The 12,024-nt window shown below is 59.0% G+C and overlaps 1 protein-coding gene across 13 annotated transcripts in view; it reads right to left on the reverse strand.

The window, feature by feature from the left end:
- MROH1 (maestro heat like repeat family member 1) overlaps positions 1 to 12,024 on the reverse strand; it is a 70,637-nt gene that overhangs the window by 14,627 nt on the left and 43,986 nt on the right. For 6 of the 13 annotated variants that reach the window (XM_021090402.1, XM_021090397.1, XM_021090400.1 and 3 more), the window contains exons 15-29: positions 7,423 to 7,530; positions 7,119 to 7,263; positions 6,915 to 6,955; positions 6,513 to 6,654; positions 5,763 to 5,815; positions 5,162 to 5,269; positions 4,547 to 4,666; positions 4,226 to 4,348; positions 3,421 to 3,567; positions 3,299 to 3,325; positions 2,264 to 2,386; positions 2,061 to 2,140; positions 1,871 to 1,982; positions 1,673 to 1,768; positions 1,110 to 1,214 (exon numbers count right to left, since the gene is read on the reverse strand). In XM_021090402.1, the coding sequence (XP_020946061.1) occupies positions 1,110 to 1,214; positions 1,673 to 1,768; positions 1,871 to 1,982; positions 2,061 to 2,140; positions 2,264 to 2,386; positions 3,299 to 3,325; positions 3,421 to 3,567; positions 4,226 to 4,348; positions 4,547 to 4,666; positions 5,162 to 5,269; positions 5,763 to 5,815; positions 6,513 to 6,654; positions 6,915 to 6,955; positions 7,119 to 7,263; positions 7,423 to 7,530 (1,530 nt within the window). Of the gene's footprint in view, positions 1 to 1,109; positions 1,215 to 1,672; positions 1,769 to 1,870; positions 2,141 to 2,263; positions 2,387 to 3,298; positions 3,326 to 3,420; positions 3,568 to 4,225; positions 4,349 to 4,546; positions 4,667 to 5,161; positions 5,270 to 5,762; positions 5,816 to 6,512; positions 6,655 to 6,914; positions 6,956 to 7,118; positions 7,264 to 7,422; positions 7,531 to 12,024 lie in introns of all 13 variants that reach the window. The other 7 variants (XM_021090405.1, XM_021090403.1, XM_021090404.1 and 4 more) reach the window with 3 other exon arrangements.

Below are 12,024 nucleotides of genomic sequence, written 5' to 3' on the forward strand. Positions count from 1 at the left end.
CCCCAGCCTCCCTGCCTCCACTGTCCACCTGGCAGCCCCCCACCCGCCCGTGCCCTGCACAGGCTCCCAAAGGGATTTCCAGGAGGAGGAGGCTGGAGCGTCGGTGAAGGGCCACCCGCCGGCCCTCCTCTCAGTGAGGGCAGACGTGTCCTCGCAAACAGTGTGAAGTCCAGCGGGACTGGAGTTATGAGGACTGGGGCACAGGGGCGCCTGGGAGGAGGAGCTGAGAGGGCACGTGGTAAGGCCGTGGAGCCTGCAGGTGCAGCCGCACACGTGGTGACGGTGCGGGCACACCAAGAACCAGCAGGAAAAGCCCAGACCTTCCCGGGAGGCAAGAGAAAGGTGCCTGACCACACCGACGTCGGCCAGTCACTAAAACAAGCAGACAGGTGCTTCTCGAACGTGATGCAGAATAAACAGTGCCAAGCAAATCAAGCTTCGCACTTAAGAGCGAGACCAGAGCAGCCCCGGCTGCCCACAGCCTTCATCTTGGCGCCAGGCGACGGCACGGCTGCAGCATTGACATCGGGGTCGAAGGTGAGCTTGCCACGGTTGTGATTGTAACGAGTGTGTGTCTGAAGAGCAGAGAATTAATGACAGCCCCAAAATCCATAGTTTTTCCGCCTGCCCGTCACAAGCCATTATTAAACACGGTTGGAGGAAAAGTGACCCTGACGACGGCCACAGAACCTGCAAACCAGGAGGGCTTTCAAAGGGCCCAGAGGGGGCCCCCTTTGCCCAAAGAGCTGCCTCTGCCGCGGTCAGCCTCATTGCCTCTCTCACACCTGAGTGCCCGTCGCGCTTTGCCTCGCGTGCGGACACGTCACGCATTAGCCCTGGCCGATGCTCAGGCTCCTGGGGACGGGGGTGCCCATCAGCTCCGACTCCGCCTGAGGATAAGTCCTGGCCCTGACAGGTCCTCCGTCCGCACCCCAGAAAGAGGCCTGGGGGACTCACTGGGACGCGGGATGAGCCTGGGCCGCAGCTGGAGGACAATCCACCGGGAACTCGGAGACTGAGGGCCACATGCAGTGGTCCCCAGGCCTGTCGCCAGGACAGGAATGGGGATGGGATGGGCGTGGCTGTGTGGTGGCCACGTGGGTACTCACGCTGACATGCAGGTGCTCCAGGAAGTACTGCAGCAGGCAAGCACTCAGGCCGAGCGCCCGCACTCGCTCATGGCCCCTTGGGGACTTGATCCACGGGCTCAGGTGCTGGGGAAGAGGGATTCGCATAGGCACTAGCTCAGGGGTAGTATCCCTGCCAGGCCACCACGTGGGCCAGGCAAGAGCAAGCCAGCTGCGCAGTGCATCCCTGCCCCGCCACTCTGTCCTGCTAGCCTGGCCCACAGACATAGCTGGGCCTCCAGGAGCCCCTGCAGGGCTGCAAAGGGAGGCAGGGCAGCAGCCAGCACTGCCCACCCCTTCTGCCATCTTGATGACCCCAGAAGGTCAGGAGCTCACATTGGGCACCTCAGGGTCGCTTCATCTGGCACCACGTGACGGAGGAACAGACAACCGGCCCCAGGCCAGTTGAGACCCATAGCCATCTGCACGCCTGCCCAGGCAGGAAGGGTGCTGCCCACATGCTCCCAGGCCACCCCCCCACTTGCAGGGAGGACCACATGGTCCCTGTGGCTGTCCCCATGGCACCCCCAGAGCAGCGCACATACCTCCACCATGCGCTGCAGGCCCTGGGAGGTCATGTCTCGCTGAAGGAGGCTCGTGAGCAGGTCCTTGAGGGCCTGCATGGTGTCCAGGTACAGGGACTGGAAGGAGAGAGGCCACCAGTTCCGCTGTGACCCTGCCACCCACAGCAGCCTCCCTGCTGCCCCCAGGGCCAGGGGTGAGCTGAGGGCCCTGTCTGCTACCTCCTGGCGGCCGTCCTCCACTGTGGGCTCAGGCAGCACGGCCAAGACGCTGTGCAGGCAACTGTGGACCAGCTCTGCCTGCACCTGCTCTTCCAGCGCCGGCTCCAGGGAGCTGAGCCTCGAGTTAAGGGCCTGGAGCCTCTCCAGCCCGCCCTGAGCCCCGAGCCCGCGCACCCACGGGAAAGGATACGCCAGGTAAGTGCAGGCGAGCATGGCCTTCTTCCGAATGGGGGTCCTCAGGGAGTCCGGGGGCTCTGCCTTGATGAACTCCTGGGGACCAGCTACGTGACAGCCCTCGGCCAAATCACCAGCTCGCCCCCGTGTCAGCCTGGCTTCAGGTGGCCTCCGTCCCTCAACTCACGGGGGCCTGGGCCCCGCCCTGCCCACACTCACCGTCATCTGCACCACCAGCTCCGCCTTCCTGGAGAAGTGGAAGGCGCTGCCCTGGGCACTGCCGCAGATGGCCTGGCTGGCCATGCACACGCTCCGCACGAGGCTCAGCCTCAGCGTCGGGTCCTGAGGGGGACGCGAGCTGCAGGAGGCTGGCAAGCCCCCCCGTCCCCCCCACCCGAGTGCTCTGCCCCGGGGCCGTGGCCCCTCCTCCTCGGCACACGGGGCTGAGCCAGAATGGGTGGCTGCCCACAGCAGCAAGGCCAGAGCAACGGCCGGTCCTCTCCTCCGTTTCGGCGCACTCAGCCCATCCTACAGGCGGGCTGAGGCGCTTTGTGAAGGAACCCTGAGGCCCCCAGCTCTCTGCCTGGCCTCGGCCTGGCAACACACCACGCTCTGTTCACCTGTGGTGTGGCTGGAGGTGCACCCCCAGGGGAGGAGATGCGTGCTCCCCGAGAAGAGCCCCAGCAGGGTAGGGCTGGCTCTGGCCCGTGTCGGGGACACAGAGGGTGGGCTCAGTCAAAGAGACAGCTCTCAGAACAGCCCCACCGCTCAGCCAACCCCAGGAGGCCCCGAGGGTCCGCTCTCTAAGGGGAGAGCCGGCCGCTGCGGGGAGGGCCTCCAGGTTAGTGCCGGACAGTCCAGGAAGGAAAGGTGTTAGTGAGGCCAGAGGGCGCCGTCCCTGGCTGCAGAACCCACCCCTCTCCCGGGTGCTTGCTGCCCAGGGGGCGGCCGTGAGCCTCGGGGGTGGAGCCAGGGAGGGGCTGTGACCAAGGCTGCACGTCCCCTCCTCCCGCCCGCCCACGGTCAGGGCCTCGGCCAGAGCAGCCCCTGCTCCTGGGCCCTCACCCTGGCCCCAAGAGGAGGGGCTGCTCCAAGGTAGTAGGGACAGGCCCCGGAGCGATGTCCCAGTGCCCAGCCCTGGGACTGGGCGCAAGAAGCCCCAGCGAGCACCCCTGGCTGCCGCCCGGAAGCTCACAGCTCAGCCCCCAGCAGCGAGGAAAGGCGGAGCTCACGCTTCCCGCCCACACACTGTACCTTGGTCTCTACCTTTATCCCCAGAACCTGAACAACGAAAGTGAGAGGAGTTACGACGAGGACGGGGCTCTGGCGGCGGCCCCTCCCTCCGGCCCGCCCCGCAGACACCGGCCGGCGCCCACCTTGGTGCTGAAGCACTGGGACATGTTCCGGAAGATGTCCGACTCCACCCTGGGCTGCACCAGCTCGCGGGGGGCCCGCGCTGCCACGTGCCCGTAACACAGGACCAGCGCGCTCCTCACCTTGTCCGCCTCGTTCTCGCTTCGATCCTGCGAGGCCGGAGCGGGGGCGCTGGAGCCCAAGTGCGCAGGAAGAGGGGGAGACCCGGCGGGCGGGCGCGACGCCCCCCCCCCGCCCAGAGGCCCTCAGTCGGGAACAGCAGGACAGGTCAAGGGGCAGAGGGGTAAAGATGCCGGAGGGGGACCAAAGTGGCAGGGACAAGCGGCGCGAGGGGCGGGGGGACGGGGAATCTGCGTGCGGAACGGGGTGGGCGGGCCCAGAGGCGCTGCCCAGGAGGCCCTGCATCCTCGTGGCCTGTTGACACCCACGCAGCCCTGAGATTCTGCAACTGGCTGTCCTGGGCCGGGGGTGGGGGTGGGGGACACAGGAAGCCTAGGGACAGGGCTGGGATGGAGGCCTGCCGCTGGCGTCCAGCCCTCCCTAATCAGGCTCCAGCAAGAATGCGGCCTCCGTTGGCCACCAGGGGGCAGAGGACACGCGGCCAGCAGTAGATAGTAAGGGGACCACTCGGCGCCAGCCACTGGACGCCACCTCCCGTCCCACCCCTAGCCTGCAGGGGACCCAACCCAGGAAGCTCCAAAGCCAACCCTCTACCTTCCAGGACCTCCAGGGCACCACAGCTGAGACAAAACCATAAGCCAAGCCCAGCCCAGACCGCCCCTTCCGCTGTCAGCCTGACCTCTGTACCTTAAAAATGTTGAAAATGCCCGTGGATTTTCTGAACACATCCGATTTTACAAAGTCCTCCAGCTGGGCCAGCGTGTCGTCCAGGTGGGAGATGGCACAGATCCCGAAGCAACATGCAAGGCCCTGGGGGGCACACAGGTGCACTCACACCTGGGCAGGGTGGGGGCAGGGAGGAGCACACAGGCAAGCACACACCGCATGCACAGACACGCCCCACACACCAGCGCACACACACACACGCAGACATGCACGTGCTAGCTAAGTGTCTGAGAGCACAGTGGGGACCGCTGTAAGCCAGCCTGTGGGGAAGGTGACGGCCACCTCACGCTCGGTCTCCTCCTGGTATCTGGCCGTCTCCAGAAGCTCCTGCAGATGTTTTCTCACCACCTCCTTATGTGAAGCAGCGCCCAGGGTGGTTCCTATGCATTTGTACAGGAAGTTCTGCAACAGAGCCGGAGGATGCAGTGAGCCTGGCTCCGGGGCGGAGGGACGCCCACCACTACCGAGGCACTGCCCCGGCTGTGGGAGGGGCTGCTGGGACCCACGACCCTGACCACTGCCAGGACTAGGTGAGTTCTGAGCAGTTCTGAGGAGCGGGAGGTCAGTGCGCAGCTCCTGCATCTCCAGCCTTCGGCCACCAAGAGGAGGCTCACAGGTCTTCTCTTCCAGCCTCTGCCAGGACCACAGGGGCCACCAGGGACAGGCTCAGGGAGCAGGTGACACAGGATCAGGGAACAGAACTCAGAGCCTCAGCACCATGCCCAGAAGACCCTTGGCAGGTCATCTCCCCACACCTGCTCTTGGGATGACCCCTTCTCCTGGGGTGCCCCCTCCCCTCCCCGCCTCATCTACTCCTGGGGTGCGCCTCCCTCTCCCCTGCCCTTTCTCCTGGGCCGCCCCCTCCCACCTTCTCTTTGTTTACCACCCCCTCCGCACCTTCTCCTGGGGCGTCTCGTTGTAGTTCGGTAGCTGCCTGCACATCTCCAGACTCAGCTGGCAAATCCACGTATTGTCAGCCACAGCAGCCAGGGTGTCTCTAAGGAACTGTGGGCAGGGGCTGTACCGAGGGGCCGGGACCTCGGCCTTTCACTGGGCGGGGTGGGGAGGGCCCCAAGGCCCAGAGGAGTCACACGCAGTGACCTCAGGGTCCTGTGCCCTGGCTCTGAATGGCTGTGAATAACTTTTGAGCCCACAAAAGGCACATTCTGGGTGGTCAGGCACGTGCACCGCCCAGGGGCACAGACAGCTCTGAGCCAAGCAGGGAACGGGAAGGAAGACCAAAGCAGCTCAAAGCCCCTGAAGGCGACCTTGTCACAGCAGGTCGACCATCTGTGAGGGCAGCCGGCCGTCCTCACTCCAGACACCCTCCTGGCCCTCTGCGCCTTCCCCAGCCGCACCAGGTCAAGGTCGGCATCCGCACCCAGGGAAGGTACAGCCCCCCCCCCCAGCATCTGCTGCCCCAAGCTCCCCCAGTCAGGCCAGAAAAGCCTTCTGTGCCCAAGACTGGCCTCACTCCATCTCCTCTCCCTTCTCTCACCATCAGCAGCTTCTCCTCCCATTCCTTCTGTGGCAGGGTTTCCTCAGTATATTCTGAAAGGACCAGTCGTCTGCTCAGCCTGGTAGGCAGACCCATCCGGACAGGCAGGAGTGGTGGGCTCAGAGTAATCCACCCACCAGGCGGGGGCACCTCCCACCAGGCCAAGGCCCCGCCCCCACTGGGCCCGGCCTCTCCCGTCCCTGCCCCCAGCACCCGCCCCGCCCCGCCCCTCCCACCACCCTCACCACCCAGGCCACACCCCATCTGCTCCAACCAGGGAAGCACAGAGCTGGGCCCACAGCGAGCCTGGAGCACCTCTCCAGTCCCACCGTCTAGGCTGTTTCCTGAATCGGAGCTGAGGCCATTTCTTCTAACTTTCATTTTATTTATTTTTTTGTCTTTTTGCCTTTTCTAGGGCCGCTCCCAAGGCACATGGAGGCTCCCAAGCTCGGGGTTGAGTCGGAGCTGTGGCTGCTGGCCTACACCAGAGCCACAGCAACGCGGGATCCGAGCGGCGTCTGCGACCTACACCACACAGCTCATGGCAAGGCCAGATCCTTAACCCGCTGAGCAAGGCCAGGGATCGAACCCGCAACCTCATGGTTCCTAGTCAGATTCGTTAACTACTGCACCACGACGGGAACTCCTCTTCTAACTTTCAGAACCCTGGTCCCTACTGGCCAGACTTGATGTCAACCGGCAAAAACAGGGTCAGAGGAGGAGCGGCGCCGCCCACCTCCTGGGCCTCACCATCCAGGTGCTCCAGCAGCAGAGGGATGGTTGTTGCCCACCGCTGGCCCAGCTCAGGATGGATGTTCCGATGCAAGACGCTCAAAAGGCGCAGGGAGGCCGCTCCGCGACCATCCCCCAGGTAGGGCTTGGAAGACACGACCTGCAGGAGGCAGCAGTGGTTTCTCCACTCACGCCAGAGCCACAATGTCCCACACAAAGCCGTGCACGGCCACCCAGGTGCAAGGAGCCCCCCTGAGACGCAACTCCCGCAAACCCCGCCGGGAGGGCCTGGCGGTCCCCACTGGGAGAGTGTCCTCTCCGTAGCGGTGACTGCAGGAGGACGGGGACACTGGGACAAAGGGGAGAGCCCACTCCTCTGACGGCCAGGTGACGCTGCCTGCGTGCTGTGATGCTACTTACCAGAAGTCTCGTGGTTATGGCGTAGGGCGACGGAAGGGTCACTGCAAAGGAGGCGGGAAACACTCAGGGGACGCCACAAACCCCTGGGGTGCGGGTGCGACGGCGGTGGGAGCAGGGCCGGGGCCAGGGCCGGGGTGGGAGCGGTGCCGGGGCCGGCGTCGGGGTCGGGGTGGGAGCGGTGCCGGGGCCGGGGTCGGGGCGCACCGTTGCCGTTGTACTGGATGAGGAAGGCACCGGCGTCCTGCTCCTGCCTCTTCTGGGCCAGATGCACGAGGCTCCGGCAGAGCGGGGTCAGCGCCCGGGTGAAGCGCACGGGGACGAGGAACTCGAGCAGGTACGGCCAGAGGACCTGCGGGCAGCAGCGCCCCGTTGGCGGGCAGCCTCTCGGCGCCCTGCCCTGCGCTCCCAGGAGGGCGGACGGAGCCCCCGGTCGCTGTCCCCGGGCGGGCGGCCCCAGGCTGAGGGGTGGGGAGGGGCGTGGCCAGCCCGGGGGCGGGGCCGCACTCACGTCGCTCATCCTGTCCACGGTGGTGCTGACCAGGTAGAGGGTGCTGATGCTGATGGCCCGCACGCCGTCGGCCGGGAGGTTCTCGCTGTCGGCGCAGGGCTTCTGAGGCTGCGGGAGGGCGAGGGCCCCAGGCTCTCAGTTCTCGCGCTGGAGGGACAGACCCTTCCCAGCCTCCCCTGAGGGACACCCTTGTCCCCTGGCCCCAGCAGGAAACCCACTCTGTGCTAAAATCGCCCAAGGAAGCAGGCTCACCCGGCTTAGTTCTCGTCGCCAGAATAAAGGAAACGGTGAGCATTTCCTATGAGCCACTGACTCCTGCGGAATAACCTCATCCCTGATGTGGGCAAGGCTGGGTCCACAGAAAGGAGAGGTTCTTCCTCCGTGGGAGCGATAATCACCCCAGGAAGCACCATTTTCCACCGAGAGCAGAGCCAAGCTCCACAGCCTGATGGGCCAGTGGTTTCGCAGACCTGAGGAGAGGGTGCTCCCAACCCCAGCTCCCTGGGAACTGACTGCAGAGAAGGACTTCGGCTCTCTGACCCTCTGTCCGGAAAAGCACACACTGGGCAACACAGAGAAACGGCGAGAACTGGTAGGAAACATTGAACACCTTTCACTCAGAGACCAGGAATCAAAAAAAAAGACAGGAGTTCCTGTTGTGGCTCCACGGTTAGCGGACCCAGCTGATATCCATGAGGACGCGAGTTCGCTCCCTGGCCTCGCTGAGTGGGCTAGGGATCCAGCGTTGCCGTGAGCTGCCGTGTAGGCTGCAGATGTGGCTCAGATCCCGAGTTGCTGAGGCCGTGGCGTAGGCTGGCAGCCGCAGCTCCGATTCGACGCCTTGCCTCGGAACCTCCATATGCCATGGGTGCAGCCCTAAAAAAAAAAAGAAAAAGAAAAGAACCCAAGGATGAAGTAGAAAAAAAGGAGATATTTAGGGCTTGAATAACGATTTTTAAAGCATGTTCTAAAAATACAGGTAAAACTTTGTGCCAAATAAACACAAACAACTTTGAAAACCCATCCATCTACTAGACCAAAAAGAACATCTCAACAACCTTTTAAAAGCACAAATAGGAGTTCCCTGGTGGCTCAGCCAGTTAGGCATCCCGCATTGTCACTGCTGTCACAGGTTCAATCCCTGGCCCAGGAAATTCCACATGCTGTGGGCATGGCCTAAAAGAAAAGAAAGTGCAAACCATGTGACAGCAAACAGTGAGGCCACACACAGAAGTCCAACAGAAGGAGTTCCCACTGTGGCTCAGTGATAACAACCCGACTAGAATCGATGAGGATGTGACTTTGATCCCTGACCTCACTCAGTGGGTTAAGGATCCGGAGTTGCCATGAGCTGTGGTGTAGGCTGCAGATGCAGCTTGGATCCCGCATTGCAGTGGCTGTGGTGTAAGCTGGCAGCTGCAGCTCTGATTTGACCCCTAGCCTGGAACCTCCATATGCTGTGGCTGTGGCCCTAAAAAGACAAAAAAAAGAAACAAAAACAAAACCAAACCCAAAAACTAAAGTCCAACAAAAGCAGAAATACTACAGCACATGGACCAAAAGAGCCTTAACCTGGAAAACTCCATAGGTAGGAAAATAGCAATATGACCCAAGAACAAGGAAAACTGAAAAATTATTAGAGCTGAAATACAGAATTTTTGTCTTATTGAAGGTTAGTTGATTTAAATGCAGCAATTTCTGCTGTACAGCTAAGTGATTCAGTTATACACACTGTTTATCTTAATGCTTTTAATTTTCCAGTTATACTTGGTCTATAGTGTCAGTTTTCTATGTATATTCGTTTTAAAATGTTCTCTTCCATGTGGTTTTACTACGGGATAGTAAACGGAGCTCCCTGTGCCACAGAGGAAGACCTACCTAGAGTCTGCATCCGCTAACCCCAAACTCCGAATCCATGCCCTCGTCCCCTCTCCTTGGCAACCACAAATTTGTTCTCTACTATTATTATTATTTTGCTTTTTTGCTTTCTAGGGCCGCATCCATGGCACATGCAAGTTCCCAGCCTAGGGGTCGAGTGGGAGCAGCAGCTGCCAGCCTGCACCACAGCCACAGCAACATAGGACCTGAGTCATGCCTGCGACCTACACCACAGCTCACAGCAACTCCAGATCCTTAACCCATGAGTGAGGCCAAAGATCAAACCCACGTCCTCACAGATACCAGTCAGGTTTGTTACCACTGAGCCATGATGGAGACTCTGTTCTCTGTTTCTCTTTTGTAGATAAGTTCATTTGTGTCATATTTTAGATTTCACATATAACTTTTATCATTCAGTATTTATCTTTCTCTGACTTACTTCACCTAATATGAGAATCTCTAGTTCCATCCATGTTGCTGTAAATGGCGTTATTTCTTTTTCATGGCTGAGTAGTATTCCATTATATATATATTCCATTATATACATATTCCATTTCATACACACACACAACATCTTCATCTATTCAGCTGATGATGGACATTTAGGTGGCTTCCATGTCTTGGCTATTGTAAATAGTGCTGCAGTGATCACTGGGGTGCATGTATCTTGTCAAATTCGGGTTTTATCTGGATACATGCCCAGGAGTGGGATTGCTGAATCATATGGTAGCACTATTTTTAGTTTTTGAGGAACCTCCATACTGTTTTCCATAATGGTTCTACCGAGGTCCATTCCCCCCAATAGTGAAGGAGGGGGTTCCCTCTGCTCCACACCCTCTCCAGCATTTGTTATTTGTAGACTTTTTAGTGATGGCCACTCTGACTCATGTGAGGTGATACCTCATTGTAGTTTGGTTTGCTTTTCCCTAATAACTACTGAATTGGGCATCTTTCATGTGCCTGTTGGCCAGAACTCTCTTCTTCGGAGAAATGCCTATTTAGATCTTTTGCCCATTTTTTTTTCAATGCCCATACCCGCAGCATATGGAGGTTCCTGGGGCCAGGGATTGACTCCGAGCCACAGCTGCGACCTATGAGTAGCTGTGGCAATGCTGGATCTTTAACCTACTGCACCAGGCCAGGGATCAAACCTGAACCACTGCAACTGGATTCTTAACCCACTGCACCACAGCAGGAACTCCCTTCTGCCCATTTTTCAATTGGATTGTTTTTATTATTTATTTATTTACTTATTTTTAGGGTCACACCTGAGGCATATGGAGGTTCCTAGATTAGGGGCTGAATCGGAGCTGTAGCCACTGGCCCATGCTACAGCCACAGCAATGGCACATCTGAGCTGGATCCTTAACCCACTGAGTGGGGCCAGGGATTGAACCTGCGTCCTCATAGATGCTAGTCAGATTCGTTTAGCCCCTATAGGAACTCCTGGATTTTTTTTTTTTTTTTTGGTCTTTTTGTCTTTTTGCCACTGCTTAGGCCGCTCCCGTGGCATATGGAGGTTCCCAGGCTAAGGGTTGAATCGGAGCTGTAGCTGCCGACCTACACCAGAGCCACAGCAACGCTGGATCCGAGCCGCGTCTGCCACCTGCACCACAGCTCACAGCAACGCTGGATCCTTAACCCACTGAGCAAGGCCAAGGATCGAACCCACAACCTCATGGTTCCTAGTCGGATTCGATAACCACTGAGCCACGACGGGAACTCCCTGGATTTTTTTTTTTTAATTGAGTTGTGTGAGCTGTTGTATATTTTGGAAATTAAGTCTCTTGTTGGTCGTGTCATTTGCAAATATCTTCTCCCATTCCGTAGGTTCTCATTTTGTTTTGTTTAGGGTTTCCTTTGTTGTGCAAAAGCTTTTAAGTCCGATTAGATCCCATTCGTTTATTTTTGTCTGTATTTCTATTGCCTTGGAGGCTGACCTAAGAGAACACTGCTGCCATGATTTATGTCGGAGGAGGTTTGGCCTGGGTTCTCTTGTGGGAGTTTTATGGTGTCATGTCTTATGTTTCGGTCCGTCACCCATTTTGAGTTAGCTTTTGTGCTCTCTCCCTCTCTCTCTCTTTTTTTTTTTTTTCTCCTATTTGAGGGCCACACTTGCGGCCTATGGAAGTTCCCAGGCTAGGGGTTGAATCAGAGCTGCAGACACCAGCCTACACCACAGCCACAGCAATGCTAGATCCAAGCGGCGTCTGTGACCTGCACCACAGTTCATGGCAGTGCCAGATCCTTAACCTACTGAGTGAGGCCAGGGATCAAACCTGCACCCTCATGGATGCCAGTCAGATTTGTTTCCACTGAGCCACGATGGGAACTCCGAGTATTCTAACTTCATGGATTTACAGGCACCGCCCGGCTGTCCCAGCACCACTTGCTGAAGAGACTGTCTTTTTCTTCTTCTTCTTCTTCTTCTTCTTTTTTTGCTGTTTTGGTGGGTGTGGCTGGCAGAGGGTGCCGATGTGGCCACATGGACTTGGGATGTCAGGCGGCCTCCCTGGGCAGAGACCCTGCGCCTGTGCTGCATTCACCCCTGCAAGAGGGGGTGTGTCCTGCGAGACCCTTGCTGGGTGAGCACGGGAGCCTGGCTACATGTACAACCCCCCTGAGTCCTGCAAGTCCTTCTGAATCACAAGCATGGAGGTGGTCTTAGCATCCCTGACCCAGAGACCCAGCACCAAAGCTAACTCAAGAAAACAGGCCACCCGA

The sequence above is a fragment of the Sus scrofa genome, chromosome 4 (genome assembly GCF_000003025.6).
Source record: "Sus scrofa isolate TJ Tabasco breed Duroc chromosome 4, Sscrofa11.1, whole genome shotgun sequence".
Lineage (NCBI taxonomy): Eukaryota > Metazoa > Chordata > Mammalia > Artiodactyla > Suidae > Sus > Sus scrofa.